The sequence below is a fragment of the Impatiens glandulifera genome, chromosome 9 (assembly GCF_907164915.1).
Source record: "Impatiens glandulifera chromosome 9, dImpGla2.1, whole genome shotgun sequence".
Classification (NCBI taxonomy): domain Eukaryota; kingdom Viridiplantae; phylum Streptophyta; class Magnoliopsida; order Ericales; family Balsaminaceae; genus Impatiens; species Impatiens glandulifera.
Window position 1 is genome coordinate 19,826,653 of NC_061870.1, and position 27,574 is coordinate 19,854,226.

Genomic DNA, 27,574 nt, shown 5'->3' on the forward strand with positions numbered 1-27,574 from the left:
TAATAAAATGTTTATAATTTAATTAATTTAAGAACAGTTTACAGAGTATCGTTCTCTAATTAATTATTTTATTTAAATCCAATTACAACAAACAATTGTATAAAAAATTATATGGGTTCGAAATTGTTCAAAATTTGTATATTCGGATATAAAAAGAGTGTTTATGATGTTGTCCCATTGTGAAAATCTTTTTTAACAATTGTTTCTTCCATTGTGAAAGTCTGAAATTGGACTATGTAGATGGTCCCCATGAGAAACTAATTGTCCTACTAATAAAATTAAAAGTTGGTTTGTTTGTTATACATTTGAAAACTTTGCAAATGAAAATGAGTTTATCTCCATTGAATAAACTTTGCAAAAATGAAGTGAGTTTGTATTGAATTGAAAAAAAAAACGTAAAACAATGGATTACAATTTAAATATAAACACCTACAAGGGATATGTTTTAGCATAGTTGAAAATAAAGGTTTGGATAAAGATAGTGTCGAAGATAGTTTGATATATTATGGGTGGTAATATTCATCCAATTGTTTACATAAACAAGGTTTCTTTTGAAACCGAGAACAAATCATATTTTCAAGCACCCTAATATACAATATGATTCATCGCTCAAGCAATTCAATAAATTTGTCAAACAAGACAAAGTATGGTAAAAGAAATTAACTCATAACCGTAACAAGGACAGTTAAAACGAATTAAACAGTGATAAAATAACATACGAAAAGTATTAACATAAAAAAATGTTTCTTCTGAAACCAGGTATTAAATATTTGTCTGCAAACTAAGAAAATTTGACACAATTTGAGATTTTAGTTTTAGAGAATGATATATCATTCCGAGAAGTGCAAGCTGTTGATGTAGTGATTCTCTTTCGACTTCTATGTACCAAGTTAGAGAGACTAAGCAAATCAATTCTTTTGAAAGACAACAAAAATTATTGAGATTATAAGCGCAAAATAGTTCTCAAAGTATCTGAAAGATTCTGAGTGGTTTGTTGCTCTTCTGATGCTTGCATCTCTTGAAGGGGCATCTCTTCATAACACCTTGAACAAAGTTATAATAGAAGGTGAACTAATTGGGATGAATATCTCATTGCATCATTAGTACACAATAATAAGTGAATACTTCTATTGAATGATAGCAACTGGTGTGTGTTTTTTACGCTAAATACTTATTTTGAATCATGAACTTGTTAAAATATCATAGATAAGTTATTGTGCTTCAAAACATCTAGTAAATATAAATTCACAATGATTCCTTTTATATAGAAAATATACATAAAAAAAAAACAAAAAACAAGTGGGCCAAATTGGTTGGGTTGAACTCTCATTGGGTTCATTTGAAAACTCTCTGGCAAATTTGAACATAGTTCAGCCTAGATCCAGATCTACAAGCTATCTGTATTTCCAGGTAATTTGACGGTTACATCATCAACGAGAGGCGCCATTTCCAGTGTATCCTAGCCAGTCCAACCCTACTATATTAAATGTATCTAGATATATATCTAAAAAATCATTGGTGGTTTCTCATCCAGATTCAGAAATAAAGTGTTTCCAAATAAGCGATAACTAAAGTTTTTGGATTAACAATGAGTGATTTGGAAAAGTTTTGTATGTATAAGACTTTGTTTGAAACCTTTTTAAGTAGAAAACCTTATTTAAGATATTTTATTTTTTGAAAATGGTAAGGCACCTTATTTAAGATATTTTAATAAGTTTTGGGGTCAAGGCAAATAATATTAAGGGCATATTTGATCTATCTCAAATAACCCACAATCTCATTACCAATCACCATCAACACCCTTTTTTTATGTTAAAACTATATTTAAAAGGCATTGGTAATAAAATCCCAAATAACTCAATTATTTGACTGTGTACACCAAACAAGTTTATTTTCAAATAACCCAAGATAAAACAATGCCCAAGTGAGGAAGAAGAAATAACTTACGATTTATGGTAAGCCAAAGCCTGGGCGAGATTCATTAATGTAGAGCTTGATGTAAGTCTCTTGTAGACGCTTGGTGGAAGAGGCACCTACATCGGAACATTCATTAACCAAAATTTTAAAATAATAATTATTAATTATCAGTGAAAAATAATTTGGAATAAAGGGAGAAAACAGACCTCGTTTTGTCCCCTTCTTCCCTTTTTCGACTGGCCATCGCAAGTAAAAAGCTCCTGCAATGCTTCCATGGCAGTTGAACCTCCGGTAGTCATTTCTCCACCTTTAAGAACATTGTCGGATAGAAGTGCGATGGGAGAAATATCGGTTGCTCTCAAAAATGGAATAGGAACGGTATTACCAGCCGTATAGATTGACCAAAGCTTATTTATGTGAAATGCCAGTGAAAGAAAAAACCATTAAGTAATGTGAAGAAAGAATAAAAATAAAATTAGTCACATCAAAACAAAGAATTACCTTATCCATAGCTCTTCTACTGACGGTGTCGTTCTTCAATGAACTGCTTACTGTTGAGCCAATTCCAACCTGTTCTTGAGCGAGGCTGTCTAGTCTAAGGTTTTGTGATGCAGGTGAAGATGAAGACACTTTAATTGTTTGATGAGCTAGAAACTGTGATGGGCCCTTTGCTTCAGATTCAATAGCATTTGGCATCCTGCTAGGACAGGTATAAAAGTTTAGCTCATATTCAGTTTCTCTATGAGTTTGTGCAATGACCAATATTTTGGTCAAATGTTCAATACTTGATCTAGATATTGTTTGTATTGTCAGTAATAATCGCAAGTGCGACAACTCTATAAAAATAATATTGAATGGGAGAATTCTCAAAGCACTAAAAATAAATGAGAACTGAAATTATAATTCTAATTGCAAATGGAATTCACATTTCAACTAGAATTGTAGTTCTCAATGAATCTTATTTATTCGTTTATCTTCTTTACAATTTAAATTGTAAGCCACAAAACTAAATAATTATATTAACTCTTATTATTTTGTTTCATATTAATAGAAGGAAATCATTAAACTAATAAAATTCATTGAAATTAATGCATTTTAAAAATTATCAAGAAAAATTTACATATTTTATGTTTGTAAGAAATCAATAATCCAAAAAATAATTTGGATTATGGTCCAAAAAGTCAATCATATACAAAACGGAAAAAAAATCACTTTAAATTTAAACTTTGATAGCTTTCAACTAGATTGTGTCAAAGATTATGACAAAATAGTCTCATAATAGAATTAATAATTGCTCACAAAAATATCCATAATTCCTTTCTAGAAGAAATGAACAAATAATTTGATTTATTCCATTTTATTTATAATTGCAATTCTAACAAACAATGGCCCCAATTCCAATTCCAATTATAACACAACCAAACACATAGCCTTAGAAGCCTATGTTGATATAAAATATAAAAAGAAAAGACGAGGATAGGTACCTGGGATCAGTAGAACCACGTTTTGCACCACTGATGGGAGCTTCAACAAGTTGTGATCCAGATGAAGTTTGACCTGCCCGAGGAATTGTTGTTTGCAAGGATGATCCTCCTTTCTCAGCCCCAGCATGAATGACAACAGTTCCGAAGTCCCCTGAAAAATATATATATAACACATAAATCAACAAACATTCATATTTTGGATGAATTTAGTTTCAAGGGAAATTATAATATTTAGTTGAGGATGTAACCAAATGAAAGTGGCCCATTTGTAAGCACTTATAATTTTTGTGATTCGGATCCAGATGAGAAACAACCCATAAATTCTTTAATATGACTGACTAAGTTTAGTTTTCAAACATAATCTCATCCAAACATGTTTCTGGATCCATAATTTTTGTATCAAGGTCTTTCCAATGGAAAAAAGAAAGCCACAATCAAGAAACAGAAGTTCATCGATCTAGTCATTTTAAAATATCTTAGATGTTCTTATGTATGTTATAAAAGACTTGTTTTTTCATGTACTTAACTTGTAAGACACCAAAAGAAAGAAGAGGAATAAAAGAAAATGATAAAAAGACATCCAAACTAGTTCACCCCAGCATTCGTCGCCATACAAAGCTAAAATGACAAAAAAAACAATCATGAAAACATCATATAAAACCTCGAACTAGATAGTCTAAAGTCATCCTCAAGTTAAGAGTAAATGTTATTTTCGTGTCCAATAAATCTCACTTGGAAACTTTCCCTAACGCATAAATCAAGAAATGTCCCTAACTACCCGCTATCTCAAGGAGACAATAAGGTAATATCTGGAAATGGATCCAAATATAGAGAGACAGATACAAGAAATGTTTCCAAATGGGGTCGATCTCACTTGAGAATTTTCCCCAAGTACAAAAATTATGTAAAAATAATAAACTATGAATACCTTCAGTCACATTTCCCATAGGCCGTTTGATGGTTCTACTCATAGAAGACCCGCCTGCTCCAGCAGCTTGGGATCCACCATCTTGAGGCCTAGATGGGACCGTACCTCCATAGTCTACGTTTATTTTTGGACCTCCTATTTCCTACTCAAATAAGACATAGATGAGACAAATGTACACGCATTTTGTCATGAAATGACATGAGAAACCTTTTTAAAAACTTTTGATTTTGTTTTTGTATCTGGATCCGTTTCCAGAAACATAAATAAAATTTTGAATCTGTGTCACAAAATTTACTTTCAAATGTGGTAAGTGGAAACGAATCCAGAATAATAAGTGTTTCCTAACAAAAACATAGGAGAGGAGGAGATATCTTTCATACATCTTCTCCTGGTATGAAGGAGGTGCCCGGAGAAGTATTTTGTGTTTGTTCGATCATAGAAGCTCTAGCCTGCCAGGCCTTCTCAATCTTCGGCGACATCACAGATGGACCAGATTTGCATCTTTCGATAAATTTGTGCTAGAAAAGACAGGAAGAAAATCTATAGGTCAGTAACCAACTGAGAAAGAACTATTTCAATTATCTACAACAGCATACACATCTAAGAATTACAAGAAAAACACCATTAGAAAATAAGAAACAAAATAGTCATATATAGAAAAGCTTGCATAGGATCAATTTGATTAGTACACAAATCATTTGTCCACTTGACTACTTATAAGTATAATGGAATTGGATCACAATAACTCGATTTTTTATACAAGTATTAATTTTTCAAAAGAGATGTTTCTGTTTCAAGAAACATAAAAAATAAATATAGGAATTGGGATTAGGAGTAAGTCTTGAACTGACTGAAATTCTGCAAACCAATAATATAGCGAAGAAATAAAAGAGATATGTGTAGGCAACAAGAAAAATATTAACACAAACAATAAGACTACAGCTTGGAAATCAGAACTATCAAGATTTTCATCAACCAATGCCATTTCTTATGGTGAAGTAAGAACCAATTATAGCTCATACATAGTAATAGAATGTGCTGGTTGATGTATATATAACAAACCACTTGGGTCTGTGTAACAGTAGTAGAAGAATATTTTAGTAGTATAAGGGTAGTATGGTAATTATTACTGGTGGGTCAGTACTTAGTAGCTTTTAAATAGTCAAGTTTGTTTTACACGTACAGAAAATATATTAATGTATGAATGAAATATTATTCAATCTGTTGTCATTCTCGTCTCATCTTCAATCCTTCTACAAATCCTAAATCTTTATGGTTAGTAACAGTTTGATAGATCAAGAAGTGTATGAGAAGCATGAAGAATCTATAGGAGTTGAGAAACCAGAAATATAACAAAAAAACTGCATAACATAATAAAGTGATTAACATACATCCTTTATTGTAATGGACTAATCCATATTCTACCATGTCTGAAGTACTAAATAATACTAAAACTTTTCTTTTTTTGTAACCAGGGTGTCCGGGATAGTTTTTAATGCACCTCGACTAATCCGCATGGAGGAGGCTAGCACCGTAACCCACCGCCATGACCTCCCACTTCAATCTGGTGCTTTCAGTAAGAAGTGAACCGCCCAAAGGGTAGTAAGCCCCTAAGTCCAAACCTCTTGCGGCTCAGCTAATCATGGTGGTGGTGGGTACTAAATAATACTTAACTAATTATACTAAAGATAATAACAAAACTAATAATATATAAACAAAATACCATTATATATTTAGGTCAACAGTCTAATTTTTCGAAGTCTTCACACCCGGACCATTTAAAAAAATGTCAACAGGCCAGGCCAAACTGCTTCAACAGTACTTGTACATAACACTATAAAGAATGTACCTTTAACATCTCGGTTGCAGTAGGACGTAACCGTGGTTCTTTTGTAAGGCACTTAGCTATAAAGTCATGGAACACAAGAGACCTGCAAAAGAAAACAAGGAGAAAGTAGATGCATCAGTAGAATGATATAATTACACCGAGAGAGAGAGAAGACTTCTGGATGACAAAATAATAGAAAACTTTTAGACCTTCTTTAGCTTTTGGAACTTGATAGTGTAATTAGTGTTAATGGTTGGTAAGACAGAAAAAAAATTATATTGGAGTTTTCTATCTTTTCACCTACTCCTGTAGAAGAGACCAGAATAAAAAATAATAAGATCTGTTGCCTCTATAGTTGAATGTGAACATCAGGACTTCAAAGAGGTTTTACATGTTCTAAGATGGGACTGTTGCTCAGTTAATAACATGTACTTCGGAAGGGTAAAGCAAACTTAAGAAGGAAATAATAGGTAGAAAATTGCCATAAAAACAACAGAGAGTAGGACAAACCATTTTTCCTTGTCTGAGAGCATTGGAGCTGGTTCACTCGATATCATAAACAAAACCTAACATAAGACAGCAAAACTAATGAAAGACCTTCCAACCAAATAATATATACCTATACAGAAAAGAAAATCCTGAATCTTTAATTGGTTACACCACAGAAATATGAGAAGGAACCTCAATATTATGGAAACAAAGATGATTTGCCCCATAGTAGTGCTAGAATTGATACACTTAAATATCCATAAAATGCAACCAGTAACATTTGACTAATAAGGTAAATTTATAACAGTAGAGGCATTGGCATCAGGGAATGCCTTATCCAACATCATTAAGGCTTCATTTGTTTATCAATTGGAAGTAGAATTAATTTTCAATTCCAATTCAAATTCAAGTAGAATTAAAACTGGAATCTATTGTTAAGAAATTTATAATATACTTCATAATTACAATTCCTATAGAATTATATATATGTCCCTTACTTCTTTTATGCCTCTTTCAAATATTTTGATAATGTCATCAACATAATTGTGAACTTAAATTACTCATATATAGAATAGCTTTTAGATTATAAAACTCTCAAAGATTCTTATTTTCTTCTTTTAGTTTCATCCATCTCACTCACCATTTACATTTGACTGTTTTTCGTTGTATTCTCCCCTTCAATTGAAATATATTAACTCAAGAAACAAGCAAAATATATGAAATTAGATCTCAATCCTCTAAACAGAGAATGCAGAGAAATTATACATATATGCAGATTTACATTTTTATAATACTATCAGTTACATATAATTTGATCTTCTTAAGCTTATTAGTTATAAATATACATCGTTCAACATTATTAATAATTAGAGTAGATTGATGGAAGAATTATAAATGAGATGTAAAAAAACTAAGGAGTTCAAAAGCTTATTTTGGCTTGTTTGATGAAGGATTATTTGGAACTATTTATCCCATCATCACTAAAATACTAAAATACCTTTTAAATTTTTTGTAACATTTTTAAATATTAAATATGTCATTTAACCCAAATTCTGAAAATTGACTGAGACCTAACTCAAAGAGAGCAACTAATCTGAAGGCTAGTGAAACAAATTTCTGCTTCATGGCCACATTTATAACTCTACAGGATAGATAGGAATAACGTTAAAGAAAGTATAAATGAGCATAGAACTCACCCTCATTGGATGAACTGTGGACCGAGGAGGAAACCCCTGAGAAAAAGGAGAAAGTAAGGAACATAAGAAGATGCCCAAAATTATAATTAGGCAGGCAGGAGTATGATAAGAGTTTATATTGAGAAAAGTGCATAACTCCTACCTCAGCCATTTCAATAGCTGACACTCCAAGAGCCCAGACATCCACCTGATATAAGAAAGTTGAATATATACATAAAAAACTAAGCAATCTAATTCCTTCAGTCATACATAGATTTGAAACCAATCCAGAAAGAGGCATGTAATCAACAATGTTATGAGCATCAAGCTAGAGTTGTTAAGGGATATACATCTCAACATCTCTAAAGTTGTGCATTAGATCCATATAGACTTGCATGTTCAAAAGTATTTCTAGGACTAGTAGTACTTCTCATTTTTTAAACCACAGTTTTTCTTTTTCTCTCTAGTAAATTCTCCCTATTGAACTCCCACTTCAATCAAGGTACTTTAAGTGGGTTGAACCTGAGATGATTCGAGATCTCAACCTAGTTCAAGACTCTTACCACTTGAACTTGAGCTACCATGTGTGGTTGTATTTTCAATACTAACCTATATTGTGTAAGGCTATGGCTATTGTATAACATAGGGCAATCTTTATATGTTGGGTATTAAAAGTTGTTCAAGTTGTTTTCAAGAGAAGCGCATGTTGGTATAATACTTGTAAAATCCATGGTACAAGTGGAGCTTAGTCAAGAGGAACATACTTCTCTCACCAATGTAGTGAAGGTGACTCTATTGAGGAATATTCTACACTTTTAATTGTTGGGATCCAATTTGATATTGAACAGAATTTTATTTAAAGAGTCAAAGCTTTATGCAGTAACTTAGGTCAAAGTTGCAAGTAGATAACAGATTACTTGAGAATCCACTTGACGAAACATAGATGATCAGTCTCTTTGTATTGAGAGGGAGAGACGTATAAGAGAATGAAATTTCCTCTCGGTGTGGGACATGATCTCGGCTTTCCACATAGGAACGATCTCGATGAAACCACCATAAGAGTTAATCAAATGAACAAGAAAGAAGCATGAAGAATAAAGCCAAATCTAAGTTTGATAAGAATAAATTGAGACCCCTGTGGAGTCAGCTATGAGGGCAGTAAATCGAAAGGAACAAAATCAAGACAAGATCAACCCATCCTCTGCAAAGGACTTCTAGCTTCACATGGATCTAAGTCCTTATTAGATTCTTAATTTGGAGCAATGAGTTATTTCTATTGAAAGTCTTTTTTGAGATTCTGAATCGTTTTGAGATCATATTTTCAGTTACTCCTTTTTTTTCCTTTTCTTGATTAACTCATCATATCTCATGTCATACTTCGATGTGACTTGCTTGGGTTGTTTTCACTACAGTCAATGTCGGGCTCAAATCTGCTGTTACAGATTTGGTGCTCCACCCTACATCACCTTCACAAAAATTGGTTAATTTATAGAATAAGTCAAAATTAATGAGGAGAAAGAATGAAAAGTCAACATATTTTGTGAAGGTGGTGCAGGGTGGAACATCAAACTTGGAACAGCAGATCTAAGGTGGTCAATGTCACCATTGCATTGACTGTGATCAATGAAAAGTGCCCCTCTTAAAAAAATAATTGGAGATAAAATGTTCCACTATAACAAGGTTTTTCCTTGAAAATAGATGATTCATAGTAGTTCAAATCTGTAGAGATATGAAGATAGACCCATCTACCTTTCTTTTATAATAATAAAAAAATCATATCAACCATGCGCTGTCAAATGCCATTGAAAATAACTAAGTTGATACCATGCAATACCTTTACATCATAACGATTCTCTTGAATAACTTCTGGAGCCATCCAATGGGGTGTTCCAATAAACTGAAAGTATATAATTAAACTGCATAGTCAGCTTCCATGACTAGAAAAACTTGAACTATGGAAATAGATAAAGAAAGCAAAAGAGTAGATGAACAAACACAATTATATCTTACAAAATAAGATAGTTTTCCCTAACAGAGAAACCAATCAGAATCAGTAAACATATTGCATACAAGATATCTGCAGTCGCAACCTTTATTAAAGTCTTCAACAGATATGCATTTTACAAAATAAATTTCAGTCCCACAATAAAAATTGGGATCACCAAAGATTTGACAGTTTTGAACAATGTAACTCACTAGAGGCCCGGGAAACAAAGAAAAGATGTGTACGAGCAAGATATTCAGCAACAAGTAGAAGTAAAAGGATTGAATAGAGGATAGAGGAGGCCAGAACATTTGGCGATCTCAGATGTGTCTCGATAGTGATTCATTTTCTCGATGAATCATTTTGTCGGACATAAGAAGATTATGGAAACACTTTCCATGTTTTTACCGCTTAGAATTATCTCTAAAGAAAAGAAATTCTATATTTAGAAAATCTCAAAAAAAATATATATTATATATATATTTTGTTTGTAAGGAAGAATTGAAAATTGAAGAAGTGAATATATATATATATATATATATATATATTTAAAATTTCTATAATATTAAATATTATAGAGTAAGCATAGCTGCATAAGTCATCAGTTAAAATCAGATCAGATAAGGGGATTTGGCCTTTTCTTTAAAAAAGAATTCCTAAATTTGAAGGGAGAAAAAGAGATTGTTAATCCTTGTAAAATGAACAATTGTATTATAAGTTATATGATGAGTTAGAGTTTGAGGACTTATTCAAAAAAAAATTGAATTATCATATGAACCCAATCACACCTCCAATAAAGGCTACAATATTGCACACAGATCCAATATGCAATTGAATTCACCTGACCGTTGTACACAATGTTAGGCCAATTTTCTTTTTATTACACTTGCTGTCAATGATTTAGATCCGGAAATTTCCCAATCCTATCCATGTTTGTGTCTTATTAACATAGTGAAATACATGTAGTAGATGCAATAAAAGCACTTGATTATGAGATCTGGAGCGAAAAATCTGGATTTTGTGCAAGTAATGGGTATTGATACTGAATAAGGACTCATTACCCCTACTTAATCCTAGTATTGATTTGGGGGTTTTGGGGAAACTGGGTTATTTTAGTCTTCCTTTACTTCTTTTATTTACTTGGCATATTTGGGTTTTTGCATAGTTACATAAGTTATATAGACTATTTTATGAATCATGATCCATATTATAGTGTGATTTGTGTAGCTTCATTTGGTATACAACTTATTTCTCGATCATCATTCAATGAAAGAGTAATTTTTGCTTCGTTTGTAGAGATTTATTTTTTGGATCATGATAGATTATCTTCTAGATCATTGCCATTTTTGGCAAACATGACCGGTATAATTTTTTCCGAATCATAATCAACGTACAAAAAGTTGAAAACAAAAGCTTAAGCCATATGAGGCTGATTTTATTTTGTTTTTCCTGCTGAAGTTTAGATTACATGCAGGCTACGTAACACAGTAACAAATCTTGTAACTTTAAAAATAACTTCAATGCATACCGTATTACGCTTCGACATGGTTCTTGTCAATTGTGCTGCAACCCCAAAATCACCTACTCGTAGGGCCAGAAAATGGATTAGAATAAACTAGAAGTAAGAAATGTATAGGATAATACAACCAATTCTACTCTTTTAACGGGAAATGTAAGATTTTTCTTTCCATAACTAAGATTTCAAGTAATGCTGCCAATATTTAAAAAAAAAAACTATTGATTGCAAATGGCTGACAGTTGGGACCGAAACAGATAAGAAACATGATAGAAGGTCTCAGAAACACTAAAGACTGTCCTCAAAAGAAAGAAAGACGAAAACAGTTTATGGTGAACTTGACCTGATTAATCATATCATTCAAATATAGAGTAATGAACAAATTCAAATACAGTTCAAAGTCCAACTTGGAAGAAATTTCAAAACACATATGTGAATTGGTTGATTTGCAAAGAATGGGGAATTGTCAATTTAAAGATCTTGGAACATCCACACAAAAAACAGATTTACAGTCCTAGAAAACAATGACTTTTGATTTGATTTTATGTTTGTTGTTTATCATTTGATAGCTACTCACTATCTAATCAACAATCTACATATAATCACATTCAAATCATCAACTAAAATACCAAAATATATATATCATTGTCTATTTATAACTCGAATGACTTCTAATCCAAATAACCTCATTTTCATTAACCTGCATCAAACAAGATCATTTTAAAATAATCACTTTCTAATCAGCAACCTACATTATTCAAATTATCAACTAAAATATCAAAATACCCTCTATTTAAATATATATATATATATATATATATATATATATGCTCCTAATGCCTTTTTACCCAAATAACCTTGTTTTCCATAACCTACATCAAACAAGATTTTAACAATGCTTCCACACCCCACCCAAAGAAGAAAAAAAATCAAATACTTACCCAACTTGACCTCGCCCTGTTCAGTCAACAAAATGTTTCCTCCTTTAATATCTCTATGTACTTTAAAAATTGAATGCAAATAAGATAATCCCTGCATCCATTGAATTGCAAGTTAATTTCAGAAACACTCAGAAAAATAAATAAATCTCACCTTTAATGCTTCCCTGCAAATATAAGCTATTTGACACTCTTCAAGTGGATCATCAGTAACACTCATCAAGTCAGCTACACTACCACCCCCACAGTACTCCATAACTATCTGCATTACAGCATCAGCTCAAAATTCAAAACAATAAAACTGAAAACTGAAAAACCCTTTGATCTTACCCATAAATATTCTTCTCCCTGGTAGCTTCCCAGGTATCTAACTACATTTGGATGACAACATTGCTGTAACATCTCGATTTCTCCACGGATTTCTTCATAACCCTCTTCCTGGTATAATTTATTGTTTTGTTAATCAACTTTAGAGTTAAAATATATATAAGATGGGGGTAAAAAGTAAGAAAACAGACCCCTTCAGTCAATGAGATAACTTTGATAGCAACCATCTCTGAAGTGAACAAGTCTCTTGCTTTATAAACAGCACCATAAGAGCCCTTGCCTGCAAGAATAAATAAATTCAACCATCAAATTGAATTTGGGTTAAGTTACTATTCAAAAAGCTGAAGTAGAACTAAGAAAAAACATTTACCCAGTTCATTAAGCAATTCGTACTTAATAGAAGGATCTTCTCTGGTGACACTTTCAGGAATGGAACTTGACGAAACTTTACTGGATCTCTGTACATAAAGATTAGCATCATTATGGAAAGAGGCACCTGCCGCCTGCATACTTGCAACCGCCCTACTCATCGTGTTAGTCTCTACACCACCACTAGTCCGCCTGACAACTGTCCCGGAGACAGACTCTCTCTTCTTACCAGTAGGTCTCACAACAAAAGTCGAGAAATCACCATCGCCGGGTTCATCTTCCTCATCATCATCATCATCATCATCATCGACATCATATCCCTTCCTCGAGCTCGATTCATCCTTATCAACCAAGGGTTTCTTCTGATTACTACTTCTATCGGTCTTTACCACCATTGTCCCAGAGTTGTTCCAGTTATCATCGTCGTCATCGTCGTCAATAACTCCGAAGTCCTTGGGAAGGTGCTTTAGTAAAGGAGGGAGAGAAGCATCGTCTTCCTCGTCGTCATCGTCAAAGTCTCGGATCTGATTGTCTTTGTTCCTCACCATTGTCGCGTAAGGATCGTCGTCTCCTCCTGCCACTGGAGCTAAATAATTTGATTGTTCACTTTTATAGTGTTCTAAACCATGTCTTTGTCATAAATGATATGTTTAATGAATTGAATAATGTATGGTAATAATATATTGGGTACTCATAAATCATATTTATAATTTAATTATATGTTAATAGTTAATTATATTTCTTTTCATTACAAATTAACTTTTCAACTTAATCAATAACGAGAAATTTACGGTATTAATAAATCAATTTCTCTTATTATCACCATCAAATTCTTGTACGACAAAAAATATATTCTAGAGAAAGAATCGATTATCATTTTTAACATTGTTGATATTGAATTTCTCATTCTTCCCAAATATCTCATTATTCACAAAAATTCAACTACACATAAGTTTAATACTTTGTTAGTAAATTTGTATCGTAAAAATAATAAGAGAGATATAGTGTTTCAAACATGTGAACTTCGTTACAATAGTTACAATAGGAGCTTCATTGTTCACGTGATCTGGAATGAGTCGTTTTCAGTTGCTCCTGTTGGGCAAGTCTCATATGAGATCCCTACTTTACCATGTTAATGACAATCTTTCTAATCCTATATCTATTTATGTTTATTGTCATCTTCCTGTACATGATGTAATAAATATACAATTACTGTATTTTCCATAGGAATGAGAGGATTCCGCCTAACATGAATTATCAAGCAATAGTAGAAATAAAAATATGAAAATAAATGATCCAAATGAATTATTAAAGTTGTGTAAATAAAAATTTCATTTTTCAATCATAGAATTATTCTAGAGAAAGAATCGGTTAGCAATTTTAACATTGTTGATATTGAATTACTCATTCTTCCCAAATATCTCGTTATTCACAAAAATTCAACGACACATAAGTTTAATACTTTGTTAGTAAATTTGTATCGTGCGTAGAAATAATAAGAGAAATATAGAGTTTCAAACATGTGAACTTTGTTACGTTACAATAGGAGCTTCATTGTTCACAGGATCTAGAATGAGTCGTTTTCAGTTGCTCCTATTGAGCGACTCTCATATGAGTTCTCTACTTTACCATGTTCATGACCATCTTTCTAATCCTACATCTATATTTATGTTTATTGTCATCTTCCTCTTCATGATGTAATAAATATACAATTACTGTATATTTGAACTGCACCATAGGAATGAGAGGATTCCGCCTAACATGAATTATCAAGCAATCGTAGAAATAAAAATATGAAAATAAATTATCCAAATGAATTATTAATGTTTTGTAAATAAAAATTTCATTTCTCAATCATAGAATTATCAACAAAATAAATTGTTTAGGTTAGATAACCACATGAATCTAACCTAATAAGAAAAGTGATCTCTTATCCTGCTTTTCAAATATTTTCTCTTCATTTGTTGTACACGGATAATAAAATAAATATTTAATCGAATAATTTAAATTGCGATTCAAATTATGAATTTAAGACATTATCTTAGTGAATTTAAGGTTGATTCTTGCATTGGAATGATAAGTGATGTGACAAAGAATTTGTGTTTTTTTCTACAACAATTAATACAAAGATCACCCGCATTATTGCAATAAAACATTTATACAAATGTATGATTGTAATACTGAATACAAAAAAAAAACATAAAACATACAAATGATCCTGCAAGTACACCACATGTTTCTAAGTTCTTGTTCGTATTAGATTTTGCCATCTTCATGAAGCTATCCATTAATGTTGTCAACTACAAGATATAAAGAAAAAGAAAAATGACATGGTCATTTCCTATCTGCATCATCTGCTTCTTTGGAAGAGAAAACAAAAGGTAGGCGACGCCCAACGAATCCAAAAACAAAGAAAGATCTAAAGGGAGACGATATACCGACCCGAGAATCTGCATCATCATCAGCTTCTTATATCATCTAGATGTATAATACTTTGATACTTTGGAAAAGGAAACAAAAGGTGGGCAAAGTCATTCCCACTTCTCCTACTACTATCAGCACGAAACCGAGTCTGCATCTAGAGAGATAATCACTCCAGATTTTAAATTTATATTGAGATAGAAACAGGGCTTTATTACACGAAAGAAACTCAAATAAAATAGTCATTCTTATGTTCACGTACACACGCCACCTCCAAAAAGTCATATTAAGAAAACTAGCATGTATCCCGTACATTTGCACGAGTAATAATATAAAAAACCGTGAAAAAAATATTATGGTAAAAATTTTATGGGCGGGTAAACCCACAATCCGACCCAAGTATCCATTTACTCTCACATATATCCAAATTAACCACAACTCTCGACCCGGCAATTCGAACACTTTAAAAATTAAGCATCATTATATATATATAGATTTTCGAGGGAAATAAACCCGTCATCATTTGTTTCCAACAAATTAAATTGACTATTAAAGTAAAAGAATTCATCCAATGTCAAAACTTTCCATAGAGCCTAGAAAACAATATGCAAATGCATGAAACAATGTAATATTAAATTTACTATAAACCCAAAAAATTCCATAAATTACTCTTACATTGATGGTTACACGTTTTAAAGGCGATGAATGAATGTATGAAGAACCAAGGCAGTTTTCATGTTTTAATCATGGATGACCTGTTTTAACCGCATAAACGAATCTGAAAATCCATTTTTAGAAACTTAAATGATTTTTTCATTTTTTACTTACCCTTATTTAGAAGCCTTTTAACAAAATCTTTAGTCTCTATAGAAGATGAAGGACAAGGAGTGTCAACAAAATTCGGATTACATTAATTAAGGGTTAATGTCAAAATAAAAACAAAATTATTTGGGATAAATGTTGTACCCATAACATCTCAAAATAATTAAAAAAAAAATTAAGGACAAAAATTAATAATTAAGATTGAATTTTGTATCCAAATCACCTAAAAGAACTATTTATTTAAATCCTAAAAATATAAAAATAAATTGGTAAAGTATTGTCATATTTATTATAATATTTTGTGTATTTAAAAAGATCAAAATTAAAACTAAAAAGGTGAAAGAAAAATCAATTTCAAATAATCCCTTAAGGTTTTAATAAAAAATAAAATTAGCAATCCAGTGTAGCCGAAATTCGGAGGATTCACTGCAATAAGATTCGTGGCCATCAGATTAGCGTTGAATTTTCATCCAATAACCAGTAGAGCTCTGTGTAGCCGGTTGTAGCTGAGGAGACGTGCGCCCATGGCTACATTGGATTAGGAGACAACCGTTAGCTGGAACGCTAACGGACCGCCCATACACCAACGACGTCAAGACATAATGGCAAAAATAGACAAAACGGCGTCATTTGGAACTCGACCATTGGTCGATAGTTTTGACCCGTTCAAAAGCTAGAATGATCACCCTACGATGGTGATCATTCTCCCTACAAGAATAGGCCTTGTCATGGCCTATTATGGCGACTATCAGCCAAGAACAGTCAAAAGCCATTAATGGTTTTTCGATGATTCAAGCCACTAGGCTTGTCCAACCGACTTAGGAGTAGTATAAATACCATCCTCAAGTCATTCCGAAGATAACCTACCAACAGAGACCCCTTAAATCAAAGAAATTCGAAATCCTCCATTAAAGCTTAAAAGCTTCGAATTTTTCAAAATTTATGTTTAAGGTCGTGAAGCTCGGATCTATATTTCTAGTAAGCTTCCCTAAGGATCAATGAGTGTTCACCAATCCTTGGTAAGGTTCCAATCATTCTCTAGTTCATATTTACAACTTGAATTTAAAATTTTTATATTTCAAATTGGATAAGCTTGTATGTTTGATGTTCATGTGATGTTATGGTTGAATATTGATCATATGATCATTTAGAAACTATCCGAATATGATAAAATTGATCATTCGATCTAACAAACAAAAATCCAAATTTGAATTTTCAAAATCAAAAAATGAGTTTTCTTTTCTTGGGTTAATTCTGTTGAATCACATCCTAGAAAGCTTCCTAGCATGAATGTAAACATGTTGGGAACGCATTTGGATCATGTTTGATCCATCTCGATATGTTTGATCAAAATGAAATTTTAAATGAAAATTTTGATGTTCTCGAATTGCTCAAAACACGAGCAACCAGTGTTCTTATTTTTGTACCAATCAAGTATATGTAGTATAAGGAAGCTATTGAGTAACTCCTTACACTTCAAAAAATCCTTAAATTAAAAAAAATCATTTTTTTTTATCAAAAACTATTTTGAACGAATTGGTCATCATCCTGGTCGATCCATACGTTGAGATGATGATCAACATATTCCTAGGAGCTTTGTGAAGCTACCCAAGCTCTTAGATCAAAGAATCAGAGGTAAAAACCGAGAAATAAAGACCCGGGACCGAGAGCTCCCGAGTCTAGGACCGAGGAACTTAACCCATAGTTAACTTCGGACCGAGAGGCTTATACACCTTGACCGAGAAACCTAACCCTATGCTAGCCCAGGACCTATAGGTTTTTACACCTAGACCGATAAGATCAACTAAGGACCGAGTCCTTAACACCTATGATCGAGAGACTCTAGTACTTAGACTAAGAGCTCTCGAGCCCAGACCGAGGGTCTCCTAACCCCGACCGATAAAATCGAACCCAAACCTTAGGACTTTGGTCATAAGGCTTGTTTGATTCCACTTTTCAAAATCCATAATTATTTTTGTAATTTTGGGACTCCAAATCATTTTTCTAAAAATCCCGAAAAATTAGAAAATATATTTTAAATATTTTTGGGATATTTCCACAAAAACATTTCAACAAAGGCTTGTTTAATGTTTATTTCTAAACCCTAATGCCTTTAAAAAAATGACTGATATTCTTCAAGTATTTCCATCCTAGTTATCATCCGCAATAGATACCAACATTTAAATATTGACGCTTAAATCTAAAAACATGACTATGACCGAAAGAATAATTGGTTAAAACTCAAAACCTTATATAACCGATTTTCAAAAAGCCAAGTTTATAAAGTAGAGACCGTTCTCGAACGGGTACGAATGAATAGCGCGAAAGCCCTTTCTCAAGTATCACCAAACTTTGAACCTAAACGAAACTCTAGTGCAAAATACGTTTGTACACATAAACCCTTTTTTATTGATTTTTATAATATCAATTGACAACTTTGTCTTCAAATATATAATACTTTCTTAAATTATTTATGTTTAATTAATTTAAATCGGATTTCATAAAAAATCAAATTGTTATTTGATTATAACAAATCCACATATTATTAAAATTTGAATAAAATTAATTATTTTTACATAATTAATTTTAAAAGTTGCCAGGTAATATCAAAATTATTTAAATGTTTTATTTTAAAAGATGTCTAGCATGCAAACCAAGGTTGAAACTATCGAACTTCGAGCCACTCTAAGCCCGTATTGCCACACGTTCACCACAACGCATGTTAAGCGATAGGGAATCCCGGGGGTTACAACTTTTCTGGCGACTCTGCTGGGATTAAATGTTTAGCTTGAAAAACATAAACTTGTCTTTTAAAATGTTTGAATCACGTTTTCACACTTAATAGACTTGTGTTACAAGGTAGAACACCTTAAAAGATGCATAGATTTTATCTCTATTTTTAAAGTCTTTATGTGTAAAGGGTACATCACCCTCTTCTTGTAAATAAGTACTCGACCAAGATCGGTACTTCTACACCTACGTGCAAAGATTTTCAATGTGGAATGACAACTTGTTACAAACCGAGTGATGTTGTGAGAGGAAAAACTAGGTAACCGGGATCAACCCACCCTTTGGCGATGAGTCGTTTGATAGAATGCATACATTGTGGAGGTTGGGGTAAATTCTCAATTGAGTAGATATTTCTTGGTTTATGGAGGAATTTTACCCCTTCCAATGTCGGTGAATGAAACTCTCTTATCCATTCTACCCTTAGAACAAAAAACCCAGTTATTACCACCAAGCCGCTTGTTTGTCGTGCCTAGACAACCAAAATATCTTGTCACTACAGTCCTTTATGTGACTACTATATATGTATTATGTGTATGCATGTATAGTCTAAGTGAACATTTAGAGCAAGTTCCTTCCTTTCAAAACAAACGCATGCTGATGGATGTCGAGCTAATCCCATGGGTTGAAAACTTCCACGAAAACGAGTGGAACCATGGGATTTACAGACTAACCCCCATCATGAAGTTTACAAACTTCCAAATAAACTTCACCTTCACGATGCAAATACAAATAAGGTGGGTCCACACATGACGCGTTTATTATATAGGAGAAAGGGCCATGTACCCAACCATAGAGGAATCCCGAGATATCCTGATGATTGACAACAAAAATATTATGCACCTCAAACCACGTGTAGAATCAATGTCTCTAATGAAGTTTTTATAAGAGGAATACGGATATACCAAAATAACATCCGATACAATCCTAAAAAAATGTCATTGACTTCCAAAAATGGACATAAATAGAAATTAGGAATGGATAAGTCCCTCTAACCATGGGATCCTCCTTTATAACAATGATAATCCCGTTGGCCCATTTCTTCATGGCTCTAGAAAATGATAAGCTACCTTCCAAAATCCTAGAAGTAACATACCACATGCGAAGAGGTAACAAAGACCCCCGGGTATCATTTTGGCTGACACTTTGATGGGTTTGAACAACTCGTTCTTAACCTCCTCCGTGAGCAAAAGAGTCTCACCTATGGTCTTATACATCTAGTTACTCGACAAGTTTGGACGCCTACCACCAGTATGTCCCAAAGATGTATTATCTCCCTCTCTTCATTATCGAAGAATGAGGAAAATTTCGCCCTTACCACTCGTAAAATATGACGATGAAGTCAGGAATTTTCTCCCACGATACCTCATTAAGAGAATGACATGCATTATGGACGACATACCCATGATCATGCTTATGGGCCTCTGATGGATTATGTTCTATTAAACTCACGAACTCTACAAACAGTCTGGTCATGATTTTATGCCCCCTTATATGAGAAACGTCATCGCTATAGACATGTCAATTGATCACAATGCCTATATGAGGTACCTCGATAAATGAAAAAATGCCTCTCAAATGAGTATTCCGAAAGAGCGAAAGAACTACCTGATCGTCATTCTTGAAGAATACAAAAGGTCCAAGAAAGATGAAGAGGAAGAAGTTTCCAGTGCAATAACAATTTAACTACTAGTCTGTAATCCCAAACCTTTTCCCTTTTCCCTTTTAGACTCTTTTTGTAAAATATCAACAAGAGAGTCCTATTTGTCATAAACTTTGCGAGTATGTTTATATACAACTTTATGTTTGTTTAATCGAATCACAAAAAAAAAGATATTCATTTTTAGGATTCATTTTATATGCATATGCATTGCATTTGTACTTTGTTACATCTACAAACCCTCACATCTTTCTCTTCGCAATAGTCCACGACTACGTAAGGCTGACACAACCCCAAGAAAGAGAGATCCCAAAACCGAACGTTTTATACGCCACCAGATAGACGAAGAACCCTTCGTACCTAAATCAGTCTCAGCGGCCGAATTCAGAGAAATGAAGGAAACTCTACAACATGTAATTGAGAAACTCGCATTGATCACAACTTCTTTACCTAATTAGAAAATTCCATCTACATCCCAAAACATCCATCCTTCTCCTCATTTTCCAAACCAAGCAATCCCAATTATGTTCACTTATATTAACCTTGGTCCCACTGGTCAAAAACCTTAAGAAGAAGTCTCTCTACGAGACTTTGAAGAGGACATCAACCAACATACATGGTACAACATGAGGAGGTAATCAACCCCTAGGTTCAAAGGAAAAACAAATTCCAGCGGATGACCAACCACCGTTAGTCACCCGCTAACGGAATATGAATGTTAAATGACTCAAGTTCAAGCCATGCAGGCAAAAACACAAGCCCAACTAAACAAGTTAACTAAGGGCAAAAACATCAAATATGACCATAACTGGAAGGACACTATGAAAGCTGTCGAATGAGCATTTATTCCAATAGGTGTCAAACTTACAACTTTCTCTAAGTACATAAGAAAAAGCGATTTGTTTGTCTTTTTCAAAATGTACGCTTCCACAATGACCACATTAAAACTCGGAGAACCAACTATTCTCCACCTATTCCCCTAATATCTTGATAATTATGCTCTACGCTGGTATCGCCAGTAAAAGATAGTTTATATATAGAGTATAGAAGAACTGGCTACAACATTCATAGAACGCTTCTCAATGAATCTCAACTTAGATGACCAGAAAAGAGGTTGAAGAAGATCAAACAGGGGAAAATGAGAAATTCTTTGAGTTTATCGAACGATGGAAAATTGTCGTCGAGGAAATCGATTCATTCTCGAGCGAACAACGTCAAATTGACATGATCCTGGAAAATGTTAACGGACAATATTCTATTGGACTTGCCGTCAAAACTTTCCAAACAATGAAGAAATTACTGAAAACTGGCATCAACCTCGATAACGCTATCAAGAAGGAAGAAAAAGAGGGAAAAGTAGTCAAAGCTACCCCACCTTCAAGTTTTTTCCCAAGAAGGGAAAAGATGCAGGTACACTAGGTAACCGCTACCTGACAGGAGCTATCGCTTCAAAAGGCGAGCCCAAGTAAGTCTCCACAGTCCAAAGTAGATACAACTACTCCTAATAAGGGAACTCCTCCAAAGGCACCTAAACCCCCTAGAGTCTTTGACGACCTAGGGATGCCTTTTCTAGGTCAAGTAATGAAGATTCTTAAAGAAAAGAATCTTGTCAAACCAATTTCCCCAAGAATAGATAGACCTTTCTTGGAAAAGTATTAGAATGCTTGGTGTGACTATCACCAAGCAAAAGACCACACTACTAACACTTGTAGCGCCCTCAAGTACTTGTTCCAGAACTTGATCGATCAAAATGTGACCACGAAGCCGGAAATAACAAAGAAACCACTACCGGATCATAAAGTCAATATGCTCACCACTGACGAAGCATCTCTTGACTACAATGTGTTACTGGACTTGATCCATAATACTGAACTAGAGATCAACATGATCGATCCCTAACCCAAAGAGAAGTCCAAACCATACTCTGGTGAGACTTCTAAATGGTGGAAGTCAAACATGACTGCCCACATCTATGCCCCGATTGACAACACGACAACGCATTGTGGGATGGATTTTCAACCCACTTTCATGAAAACCATATCGGCCAACGTTCCATCCACCTCCCAACTTCCTATTGGAACTAGAAAGGAGGATGTAAAGGACAAATGTTAACATTTCCATCAATGAAATCCTAATGTACTCTATCGAGCTTAGGAAAGCAATCCTCAATGAATTAAGCAAGGCCAACGTCCCTACCAAAACCACCCCTGAAGAGCTAGTAGGGATTATATCCTCTAGTTTGTAACACAATTCGTAACACAACATGATTGGCTTCGAAGACAATGATCTTTCATCAGCCGAAACAAATCATGACAAAGCCCTCTACATTTCTGTGCAAATGTAGGAAAAGACTGTTCAAATGGTATTGATAGACAATAAATCTGCTCTCAACATATGTCATTGGAGGACACTTGAGAAAATAGGAATATCCTAATATAATATCATACCATCCGACATATGTGTCAAAGGTTTCGATAGCTCTCGCCGCGATATAATGAGTTGCTTTAAGTGCATCGTCCGAGTGGTCGACATCTACTTCCAAGTTGACTTTTATGTCATCAACATGAAACATTCCTATAACTTGATCTTAGGAAGACCATGGCTTCATAAATCCAAGGCTTTAGCCTCCACCATACACCAAAAGCTTAGGTTCATCGCAAACAACCAAGTTATCACAGTCAACGACGAAATTGACACAACAGTCATAAGGTCTACCCACATTGACACCCCTGAAGTTAAACTAAGCGGGTTCGAGATATGTCCAATCCTCTCAGAAGATAAAAACTCATTCAAACACTCTAACTTTAGTATGTTTAGCCTCTCCTCAATCAGAATGAAGCACCAAATGAGATATTTCCCTAACACGGGCTTAAGCCCAAACGCCAAAGGCATGACTTCATTACCACAACCATGTTGTAACATAAATCGACATGGTCTAGGATACATCCCTATAGGATTCGAAGAAATCCGCACGAAAAGATATCTAAATGACGCATAGTTGTTCCACTAACCTTGAATGGATAGTTCATCGACGAGGGATAAAGCACCCCATGACTTCCCTAAATCTTTTACCAACCTAAATTTATAAAGACGTTTTCCAGGTCTTGAATCTTTTCAGATTGTCCTCATAATCTTAACCCTTATGTTTGTGTGATTGGGAAAATAATGGACTATTGACACGACGCCCTCTAAATATTGCGTCGGATTCCCAAGAAAACTACTTCAGCTAAAGAATCTAGTTCTCTCGGTTCTCAAGAAACTGACTCCCTTTCATCCATCAATACTATGATCGATGAAAGTATAACTCTTTCTTCTCTCCTATGTACAGAGTTGTTAAATATTGTACATTATAAGAAACCTAAGAATAATGATCTTGTTGGATCATCTTCTCTTTCATGTAATAAATTCTTTGATGTAATACAAGAAGTAGATTTAGAATCTTTGAGTAAAATTGATCTTTCCTTTTACTCTGACTTGAACTTCGAAACTAAAAACTTCTTAGAAACTGAGGATGAAATTGTCTACACTACGGAAAAGACAATCAAAATTAACTTAAACACGGCCGACGATCCTCAGATCGTACTGATTGACCAAAGTTTAAACCCCCAAGAAAGTCTAGAGATTGTTGAAATATTTAAAGCCAACAAAGACGTCTTCTCTTAGTCATACAAGGGCATGCCAACTATTGATCCAATAATCACACAACATCATATTCCTCTATATCCTAACGCTAATCCCGTGAAGCAAAAGCTCAGACGAATGAAAGAAGAAGTTGTGAACAAAATCCGAGAGGAAGTGCGAAAGTAACTAGAAGTTGGATTTATCGAGGTAGTGGAATATCCTACCTGGATTGCCAATGTAGTCCCCGTTCTAAAGAAAGACGGAAAACTATGTGTGTGTAGATTATCGAGATCTAAATAAGGTCATCCCTAAAGATCATTACCCACTACCACACATTGACATACTAGTCGATCATGCCATCGGTCATGAATTATTATCATTCATGGACGGACTTTTAGGATACAACCAAAAATCTCGATGGCCCCACAAGACAAGAAAAAGACCACGTTTATAACAGAAGTATGAATTTTCTATTATATGGTCATGCCTTTCAGTCTTAAAATGCGGGAGGCACCTATCAAATGTCTACCACTATGATCCTTCATGACATGATCCACAATGAAGTGGAAGTATATTTCGATGACATGATTGTCAAGTCGAAGGATCGGGAAGGAAATGTCATAAACCTAAAAAATTCCTACAACAAATCTGGAAATATCATCTACAATTGGAGTCACAACTAGTAAAATGTTAGGCTTCTTAATCACACAGAGGGACATCGAAGCCGATCCCTAGAAATGAAAGAGAGGTCCGTAGAATTTTGGGTAAAATCTAATAAATTAGTCGATTCATCAGTAAGCTTATTATGACATGCAATATAATGTTTAAGATGCTAAAGAAATATAAAAAAATTTGTATGGAATGAAGATCGTCAACTAGCCTTTGATAGAATCAAGGATTACTTAAAATCCCATTTCATAATCATGTCGCCCCGAGTTGGCATTCCTCTCATTTTATACCTTACTGTAACAAACACAATCATGGGAAGCCTATTGGCTCAAGAAACGAGGATAAACTCGAAACGACTGTGATAGGATCAACGCAATCAATAGAGACGGGGGTATGACTATTGTTAGCAACTTCGGATAAACGGATTGATATAAATCTTGTTAGGGATTAATATCACTTTTTATTCTTCGCAAACCTTCACAAACTCTTGAAACAATTCAAGTGCGGAACTGTTTGTTTGGGTTTGAAGCTTTAAACCAATGAGAGATGGAAGACAAAAGGAAAGAACACAACAAGTTTTTTATGGATGTTCGGAGCTAACTCTCCTACGTCACCCCTTCTTCCATCATCCGGAAGGATTTCACTATATACTTCTTTGAATCAAATACAATTTACTGATCTAGCTAAACACTTTGTTGAACAGAACACCCTATGTTCGACTTACAATATTAAGAACAATATTCACTCAGCTAAATAGTTTTTGATTCTTTCTCTCTTGAACTTGGAAGATGATAGGTATCAGTGAGTACAAGAGTACGCTTGTAAGGTTGTAGAAAATTAGCAAAGTAACTAGTGATTCGACTGTTGTCCTTGAGAAACTATTTTTAGTAGAAGGACACCAACGGTCAAATCTTCTTCATGGACACGTGGCAAGTGTCCATTGGAAAGCCTCCATAGTAGAAGAGTACAACAGACTATGTGCTCATGGATCATGGCCGTACTGAACGGTAGTACGCCGGATATCCTTCTGGAATTGTCCTGTACTAAACAAGTAGTGGGAAGAATATTCGCATACGTGGCGTTCATTAATTTGATGTAAATAGCTGGCGTACTTGACTGCAAAAAAGAGTGGAGCAGGAGTAGCGTACAACTAGTTGATCGTGGGTAGACGTATGCTAACTTCAAACAACTACTGAAGCGATGCATTAGACGTGCTCCATTAGACTACCAAGTCTAATGGAGTTAGACGTCAACGTCTAACAATGAGTTTCATTAGACCACCAAGTCTAATGGATTTAGACTGCAACGTCTAACTTTGCATCCTATTAGACTACCACGTCTAATGGAGTTAGACTGCAGCGTCTAACTACATATCACTTCAGACTAATCTGAAGGAGTTAGACGCCAATGTCTAACTACGTATTTATTAGACTAGCATGTCTAACTACGTATCTGTTAGACTGACACATCTAACTACTTATCTGTTAGACTAGCATGTCTAACTATATATCTATTAGACTGACACGTCTAACTACGTATCTGTTAGACTTGCACGTCTAACTACGTATCTATTAGACTGACACATCTAACTACGTATCTGTTAGACTTGCACGTCTAACTACGTATCTGTTAGACTAACATGTCTAACTATGTATCTGTTAGACTAACATGTCTAACTATGTATCTGTTAGACTGACACGTCTAACTACGTATCTGTTAGACTGACACATCTAACTACGTATCTATTAGACTTGCACGTCTAACTACGTATCTGTTAGACTGACACGTCTTACTAGCAACACGTCTAATTAGCCTACTTAGACCTCGTCTAAGTTAGCCAAATCTGATACACCTGTATAGAAATAATTAGACGACTTTGCTTCTTTCATATTTAAACATCATCAAAACTCAGTTGACTAATATTTAATAATTTCTAAGTTAATTAACTCTTCACTTAGTTCTTTTCAACAATTTCTTCTAAGTTAATTAACTCTTTACTTAATTTTTTCCAATAGACTGCGTACTACATCAGTAAAAGGATGACTATGTGTGAACTTAATTACATTTCAACTGAAAAGATTTGTTGGGCCTTAGCATGGGTCACCAAAAGGTTGAGACACTACATGCAAGCCCACCCCCATCAAGTTGGTATCAAGACTAGACCCGATCCATTTCTTGTTCCAACAAACTCTCCTGTCACCAAGGCTATCCAAATGGATAATATTGTTATCCGAATACGACATAGCCTATACGGTATAGAAGTTTGTTAAAGGAATCGTTATTGTAGACTTCCTTGCTGACAAAACTCATCATTGTTGAGTTAGAAGAAAACTCGAGCTCCTTGATGAAGGAATTATAAATATTACATCAGACACATGGAAATTGATGTTTGCAAAGTTTCTGGAAAGCAGGGTTATAGAATTAGGATTCTATTAGTTGACTTGAAAGGGAAGTAAAACCCAATATCTATAAAACTCGAATACCCCGTCACCAACAACGATGACGAATACGAGGCATGCCTCTTAGGTCTCAAGTTGGCTTATGAGAAATGAGTCACCCAACAAGAAGTATTTGGTGAGCCTAACTTGGTTATATCCCAAGTCAATGGCACGTGACAAGTGAAAGGGGAAAACCTGAAA

General features: G+C 34.1%; 1 protein-coding gene across 1 annotated transcript; it reads right to left on the bottom strand.

The window, feature by feature from the left end:
- Window positions 1–643: 643 nt before the first annotated feature.
- Window positions 644–20,604, bottom strand: LOC124915951. The gene is made up of 23 exons (XM_047456692.1): window positions 20,594–20,604; window positions 20,304–20,495; window positions 19,982–20,066; window positions 19,660–19,798; window positions 19,365–19,457; window positions 12,957–13,574; window positions 12,778–12,866; window positions 12,590–12,697; window positions 12,414–12,521; window positions 12,263–12,353; window positions 11,334–11,386; window positions 9,656–9,718; window positions 7,985–8,029; window positions 7,843–7,878; window positions 6,668–6,723; window positions 6,179–6,260; window positions 4,710–4,847; window positions 4,330–4,471; window positions 3,402–3,552; window positions 2,419–2,614; window positions 2,124–2,324; window positions 1,948–2,033; window positions 644–1,043 (listed from the first exon to the last, which is right to left on the bottom strand). The coding sequence occupies exons 1-23, from the start codon at window positions 20,602–20,604 to the stop codon at window positions 944–946; spliced, it is 2,883 nt and encodes a 960-aa protein (XP_047312648.1). The 3' UTR covers window positions 644–943.
- Between the last annotated feature and the right edge of the window lie 6,970 nt (window positions 20,605–27,574).

Coding starts and splice junctions, on each gene's coding strand:
- LOC124915951 (XM_047456692.1), bottom strand. Junction 12,698..12,777: donor TTATCTCATTGACTGAAGGG/GTCTGTTTTCTT, acceptor AAATTATACCAG/GAAGAGGGTTATGAAGAAAT. Junction 2,325..2,418: donor GTAGAAGAGCTATGGATAAG/GTAATTCTTTGT, acceptor CACATAAATAAG/CTTTGGTCAATCTATACGGC.